The sequence below is a fragment of the Acytostelium subglobosum genome, assembly GCF_000787575.1.
Source record: "Acytostelium subglobosum LB1 DNA, scaffold: scaffold6, whole genome shotgun sequence".
NCBI classification, from domain to species: domain Eukaryota; phylum Evosea; class Eumycetozoa; order Acytosteliales; family Acytosteliaceae; genus Acytostelium; species Acytostelium subglobosum.
In genome coordinates, this window is record NW_012236532.1 from 1,109,601 (window position 1) to 1,128,818 (window position 19,218).

The 19,218-nt window shown below is 43.0% G+C and overlaps 7 protein-coding genes across 7 annotated transcripts; 5 read left to right on the forward strand and 2 right to left on the reverse strand.

Annotated features, from left to right (window-relative positions):
- Nucleotides 1-637: 637 nt before the first annotated feature.
- Nucleotides 638-2,577, forward strand: SAMD00019534_037860 (hypothetical protein; the record flags this gene model as incomplete). The annotated part of the gene is made up of 4 exons (XM_012904678.1): nucleotides 638-1,351; nucleotides 1,432-1,664; nucleotides 1,728-1,947; nucleotides 2,035-2,577. Coding segments are annotated over 4 exons (1,710 nt in total), but the record flags the coding sequence as incomplete, so codon positions are not given.
- Nucleotides 2,578-3,010: 433 nt separating this feature from the next.
- SAMD00019534_037870 (hypothetical protein) lies at nucleotides 3,011-4,183 on the forward strand (the record flags this gene model as incomplete). The annotated part of the gene is made up of 2 exons (XM_012904679.1): nucleotides 3,011-3,118; nucleotides 3,188-4,183. 2 exons carry the CDS (start codon nucleotides 3,011-3,013, stop codon nucleotides 4,181-4,183), a joined length of 1,104 nt encoding a protein of 367 aa, XP_012760133.1.
- Nucleotides 4,184-5,551: 1,368 nt separating this feature from the next.
- Nucleotides 5,552-6,043, forward strand: SAMD00019534_037880 (hypothetical protein; the record flags this gene model as incomplete). The annotated part of the gene is made up of 1 exon (XM_012904680.1): nucleotides 5,552-6,043. One exon carries the CDS (start codon nucleotides 5,552-5,554, stop codon nucleotides 6,041-6,043), a length of 492 nt encoding a protein of 163 aa, XP_012760134.1.
- Nucleotides 6,044-6,502: 459 nt separating this feature from the next.
- Nucleotides 6,503-9,551, forward strand: SAMD00019534_037890 (hypothetical protein; the record flags this gene model as incomplete). Its single annotated transcript, XM_012904681.1, has 6 exons — nucleotides 6,503-6,848; nucleotides 6,926-7,430; nucleotides 7,505-7,637; nucleotides 8,246-9,315; nucleotides 9,373-9,430; nucleotides 9,507-9,551. 6 exons carry the CDS (start codon nucleotides 6,503-6,505, stop codon nucleotides 9,549-9,551), a joined length of 2,157 nt encoding a protein of 718 aa, XP_012760135.1.
- Nucleotides 9,552-9,858: 307 nt separating this feature from the next.
- On the forward strand, nucleotides 9,859-12,113 carry SAMD00019534_037900 (hypothetical protein; the record flags this gene model as incomplete). Its single annotated transcript, XM_012904682.1, has 2 exons — nucleotides 9,859-10,503; nucleotides 11,226-12,113. Coding segments are annotated over 2 exons (1,533 nt in total), but the record flags the coding sequence as incomplete, so codon positions are not given.
- Nucleotides 12,114-14,388: 2,275 nt separating this feature from the next.
- SAMD00019534_037910 (hypothetical protein) lies at nucleotides 14,389-16,073 on the reverse strand (the record flags this gene model as incomplete). Its single annotated transcript, XM_012904683.1, has 3 exons — nucleotides 14,389-15,652; nucleotides 15,719-15,941; nucleotides 16,016-16,073. The coding sequence occupies 3 exons, from the start codon at nucleotides 16,071-16,073 to the stop codon at nucleotides 14,389-14,391; spliced, it is 1,545 nt and encodes a 514-aa protein (XP_012760137.1).
- Nucleotides 16,074-16,795: 722 nt separating this feature from the next.
- SAMD00019534_037920 (hypothetical protein) lies at nucleotides 16,796-18,628 on the reverse strand (the record flags this gene model as incomplete). The annotated part of the gene is made up of 2 exons (XM_012904684.1): nucleotides 16,796-18,167; nucleotides 18,231-18,628. 2 exons carry the CDS (start codon nucleotides 18,626-18,628, stop codon nucleotides 16,796-16,798), a joined length of 1,770 nt encoding a protein of 589 aa, XP_012760138.1.
- Nucleotides 18,629-19,218: the final 590 nt, after the last annotated feature.

Genomic DNA, 19,218 nt, shown 5'->3' on the forward strand with positions numbered 1-19,218 from the left:
CTTCCTGTGCGCAAGTGAGTGCGCCGCCAATGAGTGGCGTTGCGTGAATGAAAAGAATCAGTCTTGCGCGGATTCATTCATTCATTCAATCATGCAATCAACCATTCACAAGTTATTACATGTAATAAAGCATGCTTAATGCTCTACCAATAATATTAAGTCAACTTGTTATCAGTGATGTTGACGATATTGGTAATTATATCGACTGTATCAGTCTTGGTAATGTTGATTCCAATCAATCTAAGACTGACCCAGGATTCAATTTGAACCAGAGTTCCAACTTGTCGGTCAAAGAAGAGACATCAATCATGCCTCTTGGATTGAATCAGAGAAAGGTCCACTTGGTAATATCCACAAGAGATTACTCTATCTTTAAATATGTGAACCCTTACCCTTGCCCTTGCCCTTGCCCTTGCCCTTGCCCTTACCCTAACCCTCGCCCTAACGCATTCACTCCGACTTGAGGAAACTTGTTGGAAAAGGTGGGGGAAGAGACACAAGATGGGGGAGCATGCAACTTTGACAAGACCACGCCTCAAGTCCAATCAATCAAATAATCAATTAATCATTATCATCTGTACATGTATATTATTAGATAAACAAAGAAACATAGATATATATATAATTGAAGAAGAAGATGGATCAACTGATGGCCCAATTGATTGATATGGGCTTTGATGCAGAGGTGTCAAGGCTGGCACTTGAACAGACAAAGTGTGTGTCATTAGAGCGTGCCATTGAGTTTATATATAGTTTATCCAATCCATCTGCACCAGATACAACAATGACGACAGCTCCAACAACGATACAGGAGACAACGACATCAACAACTACAGCAGTCAGTCAACTACAGAGACAGGGCACATCAGTATTGTCACAACAGCAGCACTCCCAGTCACAGAGACAGCCATCAAAGAAAATGCGCACGAGCAGCAATGTAAATACATCGTTTGACTCGAGCCAGGGAGGCGACTATGACGACAGCGACGAAGAGTACTATGGCGATGCCGACGACTATCAGTTTGACGAGCCCGTCATTGAGGCCATGGCCACGTCCAACACTGTTCTACAGGCGGCCGATCTCATCAAGTCGGCACTGGAGGAGATCCATCGCATTGAGGACATCACAGAGTCGTCGCCTTGTGCCGCCACGCTCATGTTGATGCACTACCAATGGAATGGCAACAAGCTGCTCGAACAGTACTACGAGAACCCCGATCGCGTCAAGAAGAAGGCTGGCGTTCCCGACAAGGAGGAGTTTGTAGCCAACACCTCTACACAACATGAATGTATCGTCTGTTGTGATACAATGGATACTCATAACACTTGTTATCTATCTTGTAAACATTATGTATGTAATGATCATTCATTCAATCAATCAAAGTTCGACAAACATTCAACTAACAAACTATCATACATCATCATCAACAGGCATGCTCTACATGTTGGAAGAGTTATCTTTCTTTAAAGATAGCAGAGGGAGAGTCAATGGGCATCACATGTATTGGTTTTAAGTGCTCACATATTGTGTCTGACAGCTTCATCAAGACAGTTGTACCAGAGTCCTACCAAAAGTACCTGGAGAGACTGGCCCTAACATTCGTCGACAAGAATCCAAACATGAGATGGTGTCCAACTGCAGGTTGTGGAAATGCTTTGAAAGCGTAAGTACAAGTCAGGACAGGACATGATCAATCATTCACTTACACACCGCCCCCACAATACAGTGACAGCCAGTCAGAGTCTGTTGCTCAATGTACATGTGGCTTTAGGATCTGTTTCAAGTGCAACCAGGAATCGCACGTACCAGCCAGCTGTGAGCAAATCAAGCTGTGGAAGAAGAAGAATGAGGATGACTCTGAGACTGCCAACTGGATCCAGACTCATACACAAGATTGTCCAAAGTGTCACTCTGCCATTGAGAAGAATGGAGGTTGCAATCATATGGTATGTACATTACATCACTCGACTCCAGGCTCAATCAATGATTCATCACTCACTGACCCATCATCCAATCACTCACCTCACAACCAGACATGTAAGAAATGTACTCATGAATTCTGTTGGATATGTATGGGAGATTGGAAAGGACATAGCTCATGTAACTCTTACAAGAAGGAAGGAAACAGCAACAAGTCTGATACAAAGAAGGCGTTGGAGAGATATTTGTTCTACTTTCATCGTTACAACACTCATGAGCAGAGCAAGAAGTTTGAGACCAAGCTTCGCAAGGACGCCCTCGACACTATTCTGGCACTGCAGAGCAAGCAGGACAAGCGTTGGATCGACGTCAAGTTCATCGAGACATCGACCGAGACCCTGATCCAGTGCCGTCGTACACTCAAGTATACCTACGTGTTTGGATTCTACCTGGACGAGGGCACCGAGAAGAACCTGTTTGAGTTCCTCCAGTCTGATCTGGAGAAGACCACCGAGCGTCTGTCTGGTCTGCTCGAGGCTGGCGAGAACCAGAACATTATGGAGCTAAAGGAGGTCACCAACCTCGCTTCGAACAAGTTGATGCATCTGCTCGATGGAATTGAGGAGGGATTGACTACTCAGCCAAACAAGTTGCGTTAAGCTATATATATCATGTAATCACACTCGTTATGTTTGGCGGGTCAGTACTCTTGGCCTCCATCAATCATCGTCATCCAACAAACAGTTGACGTCACATTAAATCCAAACCCTTTTTTATCTCTAATAATCAATTATGATGCACTGACTGGAACAATTCCAATTGGAATCGAATATTAAATGTAATCGCCAAAGTTAGGAAGTGATTCAATTTGGAAAAACGCTGACTGTTGGTTCTTTGAAATTTCTTTCTTTCATTAACATTTTTGACAAACTTCTAGCTTTCTCAACTTTCATCAACAATCACTCTCTTATTCATTCAATCAATCATTATTATTAGTAATACTACTCTCTGTTCATACAATCACATACGATCAATCTATCTATTTATCACAGTGTTGTTTAAGTACATATCTGTGACAAATACATCATAATGGGGAAGGGAAACAAATCAAGAAATAACAACAATAATAACAACAAGCAACATGATAGACTTGTGAAACAGTCATTGCGGCGACGTGCAGATCGCATGAAGCATGGTGTAAGATTACATTTGAACACATCTTATAATTGATGATGTCACTAATCAATCAATCAATCACTTTAACAGGATGCTAAATGGAAACAATCATTCAAAGCATTCATGGATCAACTGGAACCACAGGGATTCACTATAAAGGATGTGGCAGGTGATGGTAATTGTTTGTTTAGATCCATTGCCGATCAGATGGAGGACAATCCAGAGCAACATATGAAGTACCGCCAAAACATTGTAAACTTTATCGAGAAGAACAAAGAGATGTACGCGCCATTCATCGATGACGAGGAGTTTGAGACGTTCGAGGACTACATCGTGGAGATGCGCAAGAATGGCAGCTGGGGCGGCAACGTCGAGATACAAGTCTGTTCGCTCATCTACCAGATCAACATCACCATTCACCAGGTGAACCAGCCGCGCTGGGAGATCATCAACTATGTGGGCGACAAGTACAAGACCATCCATCTGTCATATCACAATGATGAACATTATAATAGTGTGCGACCAGTTGGTGTGGCGCGCATGGCTGACGTGGGCAACAATGGCAATGCCCCCGCAGCAATCGTGCCAAACATGAGCGCAACTGGCAACACTGTAAATAGCAAGAACAACACATATATTGATGATGAGGTATTCCAAATCATGGAGGCAACTGGCTGCACCAGTGTAAAGATGGTCAAAGAGGCATTGGAAGATTGTGGTGGTGATCCAGATGCTGCAATCGATTATCTTATAATATTACAATCACAGATTAATGATACTGATGATGGTACATCAACAACTTCAACAACTTCAACAACATCCACGACATCGACTACATCAACTACATCAACTTCATCAACAACCAAAGTTTCAAAGAACCCTTATAAGGGTATAAAGAAGAAGGAACAGGAAGATTATTCAAGTGAGAAGGAAGTGGATACAAGAAATATGAGCAACAAACAAAGGAAACAGTTGATGAAGGAGGAAAAGAATGCATCCGATGCCAAAAAGAGACAGAACCACAACATCAATCGTAATGACATTGTCGATGACACCAAACTGGATTTAGGATCACTTCATCTGTAATGTAATGTAATGGTACAATGCTGTCTTGGTATTGACGACGATCCAAGTAAAGACCCAAAGATAATAGTGCACAAGTTTGTGCATTGTCTAAGATCATTCATTCTTTCAATCATTCTTTCATTCATCCTTGATCAAACAGTTGGACATCACATCAATCAATCAATATCGTATTCATTAATGAATGAATGAATGATTGGTGAACACATAGATATCAAACAGGTGTCATTCATTCTGCAGAACTAGTTCTGGATGTCGATGATTGGAAAGTCATCACTTACCCACACACACACAAACAAACCACAACCTTTCAAACCAAATCAAACAATCTTCAATTATTTGCATGGTGTTGGATGGGATGTGGAGGTGTGTTTTTATGGTTTGCAATCCCTGCATTGGGCACTCATCTTGATCGTACTTTGTTTGTTGGGGTATCAATACCAAAGGGGGGAGTGTTTGGGCTAGCTCCCCATTTTATTCATCACTCATTCATTCATCAATGGAAATATCGTTGTAGTATTTGTGATGTGGTTACTGTATTGGATAATGCCCAATCACATTTAACACCTCCATCATCATCCTGATTTTATCTTGTGGTTTAGTGTGTGTTACACATTGTACCAATAGGCAGAGTGACAGCCTACATGAAGGGTCATCCATCAGCCACACCAATATCATCAATCATACACATACAAAGACACACATAACAAGAGGCAATACCTTAACCCCATTCAATTTGATTCCTCCTCCTCCGAAGTAATCACCAACATACTTAAGTCTCTCCAGATACAGATATAATAATCAACACAACACAAACAAACAACAACATCACACAACACAACATATAATTATAATTCATTTACTTAATTATATTTAAATCACAACAACATCTCCTTGACTCCACCTTGACATATTTGGACCTCCATCACTTCAATTCTCATTCATTCATTCATTGTAGACCAACAACAACAACCAACCACACGCAATCATAAGTCACTCACTCACTTGTTCGCTGACTTGTCAACAACTTTGCAAACAAACAACCAAGGGAAATTCCCTCTTTTAAGGTTTAAAGTGCCTAGCTAGGCTTTACATCACATCACCTTAAGCCAGCCAATCAACAAGGTGCCTCCTCATCCACATCCACCACTCCACCTCATCACTCCTCAACCCCAACCATTATCTCTTTTCGTAGATGACAACTGAATCACAACAGGCACTGATATCATAATATCCATCACTTTGTTCATTATTACACATATATACAATCAATCATATACATATTTATTAATTAATATATATACATACGCACGCATCCCTGTACATACTTAATATCCACCTACTCATACATACATAATACAATACACAATAATGGTACCACCTCAACAAGAACTGATATGCTCACTTGAGTTGGAGTGTAGCAGGAACTTTGGTTCCAACAAGTATAGTTTCTACTATCCAATCCAGTTGGACAACTTCTTGATCACTTGTTGGAAGACCACGACCACTAGCGCCGCACCAGCCACTACCGCTGCAACTGTATCAAACTCATTCGTAGCCGCCAAGCCAACACCATCAGCATCGACCAACGCTGAACAACATCACCATAATATCAACAATATCACCTCATCAAGCAGCAATGCCAATGGTGGCCATATTAGCAGTGGTACAGCCGGCGACAATGACAGATACTGTTGTACAATATATGAGGATGGTTCCATTATCTTGCCTACATTGGACAAGCGAATGAAGGGCTTCTCCTGGGCCAAGTCATTCTCCAAGAAGAGTGACTTTTCCAAAGAGGAACTGGAACTCCTACTCAGTGATCTATACTCTACCAACAGTTCAAGGAGGGAGAGATAATATCATATTATTATTATTCAATCATTCATTATAACAACTACAATCACTATCGCTGTACTCATTCAATCAATCAATCAATAATGGTTGAGTGAATCAGCAACTCTGTACCATTTCCACGTCATGTGTATAACCAGTCAATCAATATTATTTATGGATAATACCACAAGTAATAATAAAGGAATATATTATTATATTTAAGAGATAATACCCTACCCTTACCCTCAGCCCTCGCCCTCAACCCTTACTTACCCTACCCTCGACCCTCGAGAACAAATTGGGTTGTGTTTGAATGAATGTTCATGCATTCTTGAATTGGAGTTAAAGAGATAGAGATAGAGAATGAGTGATTATAGACATAGAACAAACACTCTCTTATCATCTAATATATTGAATAGACAACATAGTAGTACGACTAGTACAGTACCAACAACTACAACAACATCATCATCAGATAATGCAATGATCAACAACAACAACAACAACAACATTAGTAGTAGTCCTTCACAAATTGTAAATAGAACAATAGATAGTAATAGTAGCGGTAGTAGGAATGTAAATACACTTGTAAATAGGAATAGAGGAGTTGGTGTTGCAACGGGCAACAATGCAACTGGTAACAGTAGTAGTGGTAGTAGCCCTAGTAGTGGACAACGTAGACTTGTCGTACCTCAACTAAACAGAGCGACAAGTGGACTCTTTCCACAATACGCAGACCAACCCGATATTGTCCGAGCATCCCAAAAGGATGACTTCTACAAGCGTCTCTTTGAAGAGCAGGTCTTTGAGATCTTGACTCGTCTAGCAGGTTAGTATAAGGTTGATTGGTTGACATGAATGAATGAATGGAGTACTAACTAGTTAACTACATTGCACTCTTAACAGGCCCTAGAGTGATGATCAATCGACAGAATGAATCAAAGTTCGCATCAAACTTGTCTTACTTTATATTGACGACGATGCTTGGAGCGCAGACACTTGGCGAGGAGTATTGTAATCTGAGACAGATCAAGGATAGCAGCTTCACGATACCAGGCATCAAGGATAGGTGTCGTCTGCTGTTCTTCCAGCTGCTGGCACCATACCTCGTGCGTAGATATATACCAAAGGTGTTTATGCGCTTTCCCAACCTGTTCTCATTGAAAGAGTTGATGCCCAAGCTAGAGCGATTACATCTTGCACTATTCTACTTTAATGGCTCATACTATGAGTTCTCCAAACGTCTTTCCAACATACGTTATATATTCAATCGCAAAGTTGATCAACGTCGTCCTAAATATCACATCCTTGGACTACTGATCATCATTCAATTGATCGTCTCCTCCATCATATACCTAAAGGAGAACTCATTCTTTTCCAAACGAATGGATCTCAGTATAGAGTCACTCTTGTAAGTCCATTCATTCAATCAATCATTGGAACTATTCCACTCACTCACTCATCCAATCAATTACTACCTTGTAGTTCACCAACATCATCAGATGGTTCTCAACAATCAATGGATGAAACACAATATAATGCACAGGATGAGGAGGAGACTTCGAGTGAGGGCAAATGCACTCTATGTCTAGAGACAAGGAAGAACACAACGTCAACAGTATGTGGACATCTATTCTGTTGGTATTGTCTGGCAGAATGGTGCAACAGCAAGGCAGAATGTCCACTATGTCGAAGGCCAATCTCACTTCAATCACTCGTACCAATATATCATTATTAATTGATTGATCAATTACCCTAATGAGGGCAAGGGTTGGGGTGAGGGCGAGGGTAAGGGTAGGATAAAGGTAAAAGTTGAAGAATGTAATAATATTTGATACATTGATGAATGAGTGAATGTATCAACAAAAAGATAAAGATATACTTGTATTACCAGACTTGGTATTGGTACAAGTGTTCAAGTGCCTGGATGACTTAGACTTGATATGTTTGGCACTTACATGTAATAGATTGTTAACAATCTTTATAAACAAACAGATAATAATAGCAGATCATTTACATAAGATTGACAGTGTAGATGTATTGGATATAACAAAGTTGACAGACTATGGTGATAAGTTCAACAACAATAGAGTGACATGTCTAGAGTTGATGCGATGGAGCAAAGACATTGATCACTCACTCATCCCGAGAGGAATAACCGAGTTACACTTGCACATTGATGATGATGATGATGACTATTATGACCCTCAATATCATCACCACCAGATACCATTGGATATGCCTCCAGCACTGGCCACACTCTCGTTGTACTGGTTGTATCTTCTCACACCTGGAACACTGCCATCCACTCTGACCTCGTTGACCTACTACATGCCGGGCAGTCCGCCAATCCCAGTCGGCGTGTTGCCACAGTCCCTGCGCATATTGGATATCTGGACCCGTGATATCATCCCTACCTCATTGCCACCTTCACTAAAGGAACTGATCCTTGATCATTTCAATCTGGCACTCCAACCAAACATGTTGCCATCATCGATCACCAAATTGAAGTTTAGAGAGTATGATATGGTCATCGCGCCGGGTACCCTGCCCTCGTCACTCACTCATCTATCGACGGGACCGCGGTTCAATCGGCTGATCGCGATTGGCGTGCTGCCCGAATCACTTCTCTCACTCAAGCTCGGACGAAGCTTCAAACAACGACTGGCACCTGGTACACTTCCGCTTGGACTTGCTACACTAAATCTCGAAAACAACTCATACAACCAAGAACTTGGACCGGGTTGCTTGCCCCCGTCACTCGCCAGCATGACATCACACTCACATGCGGCTGCTCTGGCCGACCTCCCAGACTCCATCACATTCCTCACCCTATGCGAGCAACCCAGAGAAGGTTGTGTATTACCAATCTCTTTGACCAAACTTTGTCTCGAAGGATTTGGAAGAAGTGGGGAACAAATGATTCCTGGATCCATCCCACCAACGCTCACCTACCTTGATTACAACTCCAGACACAAAGTGTCCTTATGGGGTTTGGACAAGGCCATATCGATAACAACAATCAAGTTTGGACTGAATTTTCAGTTGCCAATCCAACCTGGCACTCTACCGCAATCATTGACCACGCTCAAGTTTGCCTACAAGTATTCACAACCATTGCCTGCAGGATGTCTGCCACAGTCCCTCACCAAACTCACCCTTGGTTCATTATACAATCAAGACGTCGTCGAATTTCCACAACAATGTCTGGTGGACATTAAAGCACCATTACGATACCTACAAGATGGCGTCATACCACGCACAGTCAAACGATTCAAAGTGGCCTGCATGCTACTGTATAAATTTGGACAAACAGGTAGTGATTTCCATCTTCACTCATTATACGTTGATAGCAACTTTGAAATGATTGGCAAGTTGGTCAAAGCATTTCCAAACGTCTCAACATACCAAGTACGTGAACAGACTGATCTCAGGATAATTCGAATGATTGATCGCACCCATGGTCTTGCACTCTCAATCAATCAAGGTCGTAGATGGTATCAATCCCCCACAGATGATGGTGTCAATATAACATATCTCAATCGTATAACTATCTTCAAAGTAGTAGTATGATCTACCCTTGCCCTCACGCGTGAGTGACAGACATACCCTCACAGACATACCCTCGCACAACACCATGGTTTGCGTAAATTAATTAAATAAAATGAAAAAATTCAAAAACGAACGATTCTTGTGTGGTCGTGAGGGGTCGATTCCCTTTCTCAACCTCAATCACATCAACTCTCTCACTCACTATCACTCACATTCATTCAAATATATTACTTCACATTATAACATATACATATATATATAAATATACATATATAAATATAAATATAATGGGACCACCAAGAAAACATCAAGCAAACAGTTTCACAAACAGGGTCAACAAGTCGAATGTTCAGACTAATCCTGATCGTGTGGTGCCAAAGGGCGCAACACATATGAGATCAAGGTCGACTATTCGTCGTCTGCAGATGTATAGCGAGCGCCCTATAAGGACACGCGAGGGCAAGTTGATCGGTGGAGCATACATGTCCAAGGACACATCGCACGACACTCGTATCGCTCCCGACCGTCGCTGGTTTGGCAACACTCGCTCTGTGGGCCAGGACCAGCTCGAGTCCTTCCGTCAAGAGATGAACAACACTGTCGACAACCCGTTCAAGGTTCTGCTCAAGGCCAACACGCTGCCGCTCGGCCTGCTCAAGGACTCGACCAAGAAGACGCAGATGAACCTGCTGACCACCGAGTCGTTCGACCAGACGTTCGGCCCCAAGCGTCAACGCAAGAGACCAAACCTGAGCGGCCTCGTCGACTACGACTCGATGCTCAACAAGGCCAACCAGGGCGTGGAAAAGTACGACGAAACCAAGGACTCCAACATCAAGGTGGAGCTCGATCTCAGGGACACTCGTCGTCTCGACATCTTTGACAAGGGTACATCCAAGCGTATCTGGGGTGAGCTGTACAAGGTGGTCGACTCGTCCGACGTGCTGGTGCAGGTGCTGGACGCTCGTGACCCCATGGGCACCCGATCCCGCCATCTCGAGTCCCAGCTCAAGAAGAACTCTCGTCACAAGCATCTGATCTTTGTGCTCAACAAGTGTGACCTTGTGCCAACATGGGCCACCGCTCGTTGGGTCAAGATCCTCTCGCAAGAGTACCCAACCCTCGCCTTCCACGCCAGTATCACCAACCCCTTTGGTAAGGGTGCACTCATCCAACTTCTCCGTCAGTTCAGCAAGCTCCATTCCGACAAGAAGGAGATCTCTGTCGGTTTCATCGGTTATCCAAACGTTGGAAAGGTATGTGTTTGTTTGATTGATCAATGGAATGATTCCATATACTAACTCAATCACTCTATATATTATAGTCCTCAATCATTAACACACTAAAGTCCAAGAGAGTGTGTAAGGCTGCTCCTATCCCTGGTGAGACCAAGGTGTGGCAGTACATCACTTTGATGAAGAGAATCTACTTGATTGATTGTCCGGGTGTGGTGCCAGCTACAGCCGATACCGAGTCGGACTTGGTGCTAAAGGGTGTGGTCCGTGTCGAGAACCTAGAGGACGCCACCGAGTACGTGCCCGAGGTGCTGAGACGTATCAAGAAGGAGTACCTGATCAAGACATACAACATTGCCGACTGGACTGACCACGAGGACTTCCTTACACAGATGGCCGAGCGCACTGGAAGACTGCTCAAGAAGAACAAGCCAGATCTCAACGCCGTCGCCAAGCTGATCCTGTACGACTACCAGCGTGGAAAGATCCCCTACTTTACACCACCTCCCGAGCTCGCGCCAGAGCTCAAGCAAGAGGTCAAGGTCGAGACCAAGACAGAGGATGCCGTCGTCGAGGCTGGCAAGGAGGGTGAGGCTGATGCCACACAATCAAAGGTCAAGAAGGAGTTGTTATACGCCGACCTCAAGGTGAACCAGAGTCTGAGGCTGATAAACGTCAAGTCCGAGTTCAATGAGGAGGACGCCAAGGGAGACGAGTATGTCGACCCATTCGAGGATGAGCCCGACTGGGACGAGCTGTATCAAAAGGACTTCAGCGAGGATGAGGAGGATGATGGAGAGGATGCAGTAAAGGCCGAGGGAGAGGACGACGACGAAGATGATGGATCTTTGGACTTTGACGAAGACGAGGACGACGAGGACTTTGACGTGGATGCAGACCTGGCAGGAGGTGACCTGCAATACGACGAGGAGGAGGAAGATGAGAAGCCACAGACAAAGGCCAATGGCAAGAACAAGCGAAAGGTAACAGAGTCGCCAAAGAAAGAGAAGAAGGTTGTAAAGAAGTCCAAGTCAAAGAAGGAGGAGGATGAGGAGCAATATAGTGTGTTCAGTGACGACAGCGACGCCGAGAAGAAGAAGAAGAACAAGAAGGCAAAGGTCGAGCAGGGTGAGGAGGAGGAGCCCAAGCATCTGGTACTGCTGTCAAACTTCAAGAAGCTGCAAGAGCAGTCCAAGGCCAAGCCAGTGACAAGGAAAGACTATGTCGAGTCCTATCCAGAGGTAGGCTCGGAGGATGAGTCCACGCCCAAGGAGAAGAGAAAGAAGACCAACAAGCAAAAGGTCGGAGTGCACTTCTACGAGACACACAACGTCAAGAACAGAAACAGAGACAGAAAGAAGCCAAAGAAGGTCAAGTATCAGACAATGAACACCAAGAAGTAATAAACCCATCCTTCCAGACCTTACTGGATTGATTTGATTATATATTATTAGGAAATAGTTAAGTTATTTATTTACATGAATATGATGTTGACCAATTCCAGAATGTGTCTAACATGTTGGAACGGAGAATAAGGACTGCACTTGGATGATGGACTTTCTAAACATGGCATTCTGACGCTTGTCTTTGACACGTTGAAGACCATCATTATTAATAATTATTGATTTGTTGTTTAGTATTGCAATTAAGTTGGCAATATCTATATTATTTGAAGTTGGATTGGTTGTCGATACTGATGATGATGAAGATAATGAACACAAAGACAATGAAGCATTGTGTACAATAATTAAAGGTTGATTGATAACTGAAGATGGTCTTCTTAACTTAATATGAGAGACTAAGCCATTCAGAAATGAAAAATACTCTGAGTATTCTTGAAGGGAACAGGATAAATCATACTGGATAAGAGTAAGGAACTCAATCTCCAGCCTATTCATCTCTGCACCTGGAATACCACCAACACAACTAAAGAATTTATTATCATTAAAGATGTCTATAAAGAGGAAGGTTTAAGAGTTAGATAGGTAATTATGAATAATGATTTTTATCGCCAGTAACATACCATCTATATATTTGTTTGCAATCATTATTGTTGTTAACAATAATCTATGAATGTTTGAAGAGTTGATAATGAACTTGGATTTGGTGATCAATCTGTTTAGATAGACAACTGATATAATGAAACATTCCTTTGAACAATTTGAGAACTTGAGCAATCTGATCAAGTAATCCTTAATATGTATAGTTGGTGCATCACCTTTGATTGAAGCAAACAATGTTTGATGCAAAGGATTAATGTATCCAGTTTGTTCGATAACCTATAAAGTATTGATATACATTCTTGGTATTAGTATGATTAATGTATATTGTATCTTAATGGTCAATCACTTACCTTATCACCAATCCTAGAAATTTCGGTCAGGACATAACTTAAACTCCAGAGTAGAGGAGTTACATTGTCTGTACACTCGATGGTTTGTACAGAGTCAATACTCTCTTTTATGATCTCGATGATCGATGGAAGTACCAAGTTATCATCATTGTTTACCAATGGATTATTTAAAAACATAGAAATTATTTAGTTTTGTTTTATATTTGATTTATTAATAAATAAGTAATTATAATTAWTTTGAAAATATAATAAATAAAAGAGATATAAATATAGTAATATAGTATAAAAAGAATAAATGAATGGAGGAGAAGATAATGAATGAAGTTGATTGATTTAAATACAGAATCCAGAGCACCTGGAATCAGAAATCGGTCGTCCCCATCACTAAAATTTCCATAACCCCTCAGATTGATGGGGGTGTCGCATTGACAACTCCACATGGAGATGGTCATCATCCAGCCAAACAAGCCAGAATTGCCATTGTATGATGGCCAATATCCGCACCACTTTGGCATCACTCACACACCACTTGACAACATTGTAATCAAGGTGAGGAAATTTGCTCGTTTGGCAGTTCTAAGTGATGTGTTGACAATGGGCAATATACAGCTAATGGTAATCTACCCGCAAGTTTAATTCATTGATGGCACTTCCAGTATGGCTTTGGCCGGCTGTCACCACTCTCGTCCCTCTTTATTCCTCCACTTCCGTATCCTGCCACTGTAAATGATCCATAACACATGTGAGTGATCGCCATCACCTCTTCCTGTGAATGAACTATCACATCGGTACCCCCAGGACACCCTACATCGCCTGGCACAAACACCCACCACTATCCAATCCAAGCTGATTAGTTAGTGAACTCAACTTGTGGATGTCAGTGATGAGTGATGAGAATCGAAAGTAATCATCCTTGATATTGATTGATTAATTGATTGATTGAATTGGGTGTGTCGAGTCGTCTTTGATGGCGCCGAATAATCCCTCCCATCTTCATTCATTCAATTATAATGGCTATTATACTCTCTCTCTTTAACTTTATTAACATGGTGGTAGTGATGTACATTCATGAGGAGTATGTGTGTTGTTATAGTTGACATTGTGATGCGTGGATGCAACAATCAAGTCAGTGATTGATTGACTTGTTGAGCTGTCCATGTTTGTTAATGTGTTGTATTGTTGTTGACGACCGACTGACCGACATACATACACACTCTATCTTACATTGATCAGAGTAGGAATCGGTGGTGGGATCGCTTAGGGTGAATTGGGATCGTAGGGTCCTTGCTTGTCAACAGCATCTCTTGTCCCATGACTAGAGCACTAGTGGCGTGATCGCCAGAGATCGTGAAGTAGCATAGCTCATAGTTTTCACCATCGTTGATAAACATACACATGTACGGATTGGTGTTCATGATTTGAATCCTCTTGACGGTGGGGAACTCTGGCAAGAAGTCCATGAAGCTAAAGTAGTTGTCGTCGCCAAAGTCTGCCTGGAGTGAGCCATTCAACATTTGCACTCTAAAGATTGAGCCCTCATACTCGTAGATACCGATGAATGCCTCGGCAGGGTAACCAGACAGCTCGGGTGGAGCCTGAGCCTCACGGAGCACCTGGTCAAAGGCTGGCAGGAGGATGTTCATGGCGTCGCCGACAAAGAGGTCTGGGGTGGAGATGTACATGAGCGATGAGAAGAACACTCCAACACCGTACTCACGGACCATGGCCAACTGAGAACGGTATCCATCAAGTGCGCCACCCTTCATACGGATCCAAAGGTTGTTCTGGAGACCGGTGCTGTACATTGTCTCCCATGGAGTGCCGAATGAGCTCTGGCCATCGTTGACAAGGTAGACTGTGGACACAATGGCTTCGTTCATCGTTGAGCTATCGAGGATATCACCTCCATCAGACAACCAGAAGCTGCAATACTTGGCCATATCACGACCGGTAGAGAACAGGCCGCCCATTGGTGTACCCCAGCCAAACAGGGTGATGTTGGCAACACTGTATGTACCATTGTCAAGATGCATACCGATAGCCATGTTGTCCTTTACGGCGCTGTAGTTGTATGTAGAACGGTCCATGCCCAATGGGGAAAGGATCTTCTCCTCGACATAGTCCTCGTACTTTTGCTTGGCAGCCTTCTCACAGGTCCTGCCCAAGAGTGCCAGACCAAGATTGGAATAATGGGCTGTTTGGTATTGTGGTAGGATCAAGATGTACTTGGCCAAGTTCTCCATAATGGTCTCTTCACCGCAGACGTTTGGATCGTCGAGCATGTCAAAGTTGCAAGGCACCTCACGTGGCAAACCAGCTTGATGGGATGCCAATTGACGGAAAGTAATATCCTTCTTTGTTATGAATGGGTTCATAATTGTGAACTCTGGGTAATACTTGTTCACTGGCTCATCAAGTGATAGAACTCCCTTATCACGCAACTGATACATCATCAATGTACCAAAGGATTTGGTAATACTTGCAATACGAATACTATTGATTCGATTGGTTAGGATTTGATGTACTTTTGATTGATTGAGTAATGATATCATGACTTACTTGTTATCAATGGACAGAGGTGGGGAGTTTGGATCGAGAGGATTAACCTTGCCATAGGTGTTGGACCATACTAGATCATCTTGATATACAATTGTTGCCATGAAACTCTTGATACCATTCTCTTGCATACGTTCCTGAAGTAGAGCATCTACTTCAGCATAAGCCTTTAAGAGGATTGGGTGTTGAGTATCGATCTTTACAGGTGTTGGATAATCAGGGCATCCTATATTGTTGATTGATTGATTGATTGATGTTAGATGTGGATTTATAACATAATGATGTGATTAGACAACATACCAATGATAACAGTCCAAACTAGACATGATATCAACAATAATGAAATATATGATCTCATTTTGTTTTAATATATATTAATAATTATTACTACAACAAACTAACAATATCCTCAATGTATATATATATAATTCAACTTATCTGTCAATAAAGATATTAAGTGATATCAACTAATTAGAATGAGCTCTTTGTTCAATTACAGACAGAGACACACACACTGACAAGGGATAGATGGATGGATCGTTGGTTAGTCATTCACACACCAAACAGAAGTAACAAGCAAGCAAGTTGACATCGGTTCATGTTTGCAAACAAACAAACAACTGGCATTGACATCCAAAGATGTGTGTTGATAATGAGTGGTTGTAGGTCAGGGGTGAACAGGGGAGGGGTGGTATATGTTTGACATTGACATTGAAGAGATGGTTGTGTGTTGAATGAGATGAGAGAGTGAGAGGGCCAACAAACAATGTTTGAATTGAAGATGAAACGACAGACTTGTGTGTTCCAACGTCTTTGCAAAGATGAACATTGGGCCAATGGACACCTTTTAAGTTTTCCCTCTTCCAATTTTGGTTGGATTGTCCAATGTTTGCATCTCCGACCCTATCCAGTTAGGGGTGTGTTGGGTCCAACGAATGAATGACAATGTGAATGAATGATCCAACTGAGACGAGACAAGTCTACATCGATTTACTCACTATTTTGAGTGATGATGATACTTCTTTTGATCACTTTAACTAACTGATTGAATTGAATTGATATTGATATTGATTTAATTGATTATTTTACGCGCTTGAAGTACACTTTGTACTCTGGATATACTTGACTGGACTCATAGACGATGTACTCACGAAGTTGTAACTCGGCCTTTGGTCCATAGTTTGACTTGGACTCGCCAATCACACTGTTGTATATGGTTTTGCCATCGGGCTTTGTTGGCTCCGTCCTGCGGCCGTACCAGAACTTGCCCGGAGCATTGCCTCTAAACACGTTCTCCACCAGACAGTCGCCTAGTGTCACGCGACACACGAGCAGACACACCTCGTCACTGGTGGCGCATCGACAAGAGTTGGACTGGAAGCCACTGGCAGTGCACGCGCCGGCATGGCAGTATTGATTGGACTTAGACGAGTTCTCTGCAAAGTACAGACCGGCGCCAAACATGCCCTCGAGCGAGCAGAAGCGTGGATCAAAGCCAAACTTGACAATGCCCGGGATAGAGCTGACGTTGAGGCCGTGGAAGAGGAACGTCTCGTTCGCCTTGCTGTTGACCTCGGGACCGTTGGGGATGTCCGTGAGAATGAGCGGCACCTTGGGACAATTGCCACCCGCATCATCCAGGATCTTTTGGCGACGGTGCTCATAGCGCATCCACACGACGGGGTTCTGCACGCGCACCACTCGCGTCACCTTGAGGCTGTTGAAGATGATGGGAGACAGCGTCGACTTGCCCTTGTGCATCGATGAGAGCGTCGACGCAAACAGATCACTCATCCACATGAACTCCTTGGTGTTGGGATAGACGTCCACCTCCTTGTAGTCCATCGAGATGTCGATCCATGACGAGGGGCACTTGATGGCTTGCGCGATTGCCAATGCAGCCGATGCGCCATTGGTGGCGGGGGCCGCAGTGGACGCGGCCGAAGACGTCGAGGTTGTGGATGTGGTCGAGGTTGACGAGGTCTTGGCCTGCTTGACAGACTTCTTCTTGACTGGACGAACTTTCTTGGCGTCCTCGCGCTTGACATTTCTTCGTTTGTTGTTGTCGTCATAGCGACGTTGCAGCATGTTCTTGAGATCGATGAATCGTTGCGAGTCCACCTTGTACTCCTCGTCGCCCTTCTTGAACGAATCCTCCAGCTTCTTGGAGAAGTCCAGGTCGTACTTGATCCAGACGTCCTGGTGACCGCCTCCATTGGCAGGACCACCGCCACTATCACCGGCCCAGCTCCACATTGGGAAGTAGTCCTCATTGTCACTATCATCATCACTATCGCTATCACTGCTGCTGCTGCTGCTATCACTATCATCACTGCTGCTACTATCAGACAATGGTCTCTTCTTTGAGGCTGTGAGAGCCTTCTTGCCCTTCAACTCTCTCTTTGGCAATGACTTTGAAGGGGCATCACCTCCAGAGCTCAAATTGGTAAGTCTGTAGGCCGCGCCAGGGTTAGTCACCATTCAATCAATCAAACACATTCGATCAAACACATACTCTTCCTTTCTCTCAACAGTCCTTTGTTTGGTCTTGTCATCGTAGCGTCTTTGTGACATTGATTTGAAGTCGATGTAGCGGTCCTTGTCGACTTTGATCTTTCTCTGAGTGTTGTCTTTGAGGTAGATTTGGTAGGCAGCCTCGATTGCCGTGCTGAATGTACGGTCATACTCCTCCAGAGTGTCTTGTGTACCTCTTCCACTGTCGGCGGCCCAATACCATCTGATCGTTTTGGATGTGCTACTGGTTGTGTTGGTAGTGGTGGATGTAGTTGATGTTGTGGATGTACTGGCGGCAGATGTTGTAGCTGCTGCGGCAGATGTTGTAGATGTAGTTGATGGTGGAGCAGCAGTTGTTGCTGCTTGGACCTGGGCTGCTGGCTTCTTCTTTGGAGGCATCTTGTCTTGTATTTTAAGTAAGTAAGTGTATATGTATGTTTATGTGATTGGTTTATTGAACTAATACAAGTAAGTGGCGCATTCAAACTAGTCTTGCCTGATCATTCCCACACACCGGTGGTCCAACTCAGATTTTTTTTTCGAAGAAGATAAATGATTATGAAGTTATAAGATTAATGTTTGTATCTCTGTCTAAAGATGTATTAATACTTTGGACTGTGACAATAAAAGTAAGATGATGATATTGTTCATTGTTAATAATCATTTAATCACAAATTAATATTCAAACCAATCGAACAATCAAACAATTGATAAAACCCTCAATCACTTATAAAGTGGGACGAATCAATGATATCTTCATCTCTATCTCAAGTGATCATGAGTCCAGACCCAACCAACCAACTAACGATCTCTCGTTTGTTGAAGAAGAGAACTTTGTAAGAGGGCAAGGGTTCGAAAAAAACTTGGTCCAGACTTTCGCGTAGAAGTGTCACCAACCCGAATGTGTGTTGCCACACTGAATCAATGAATGTAAGAGATTAGTTAATGAGCACTCTTTCGCATTCTTATTCAAATACATAATCATCATC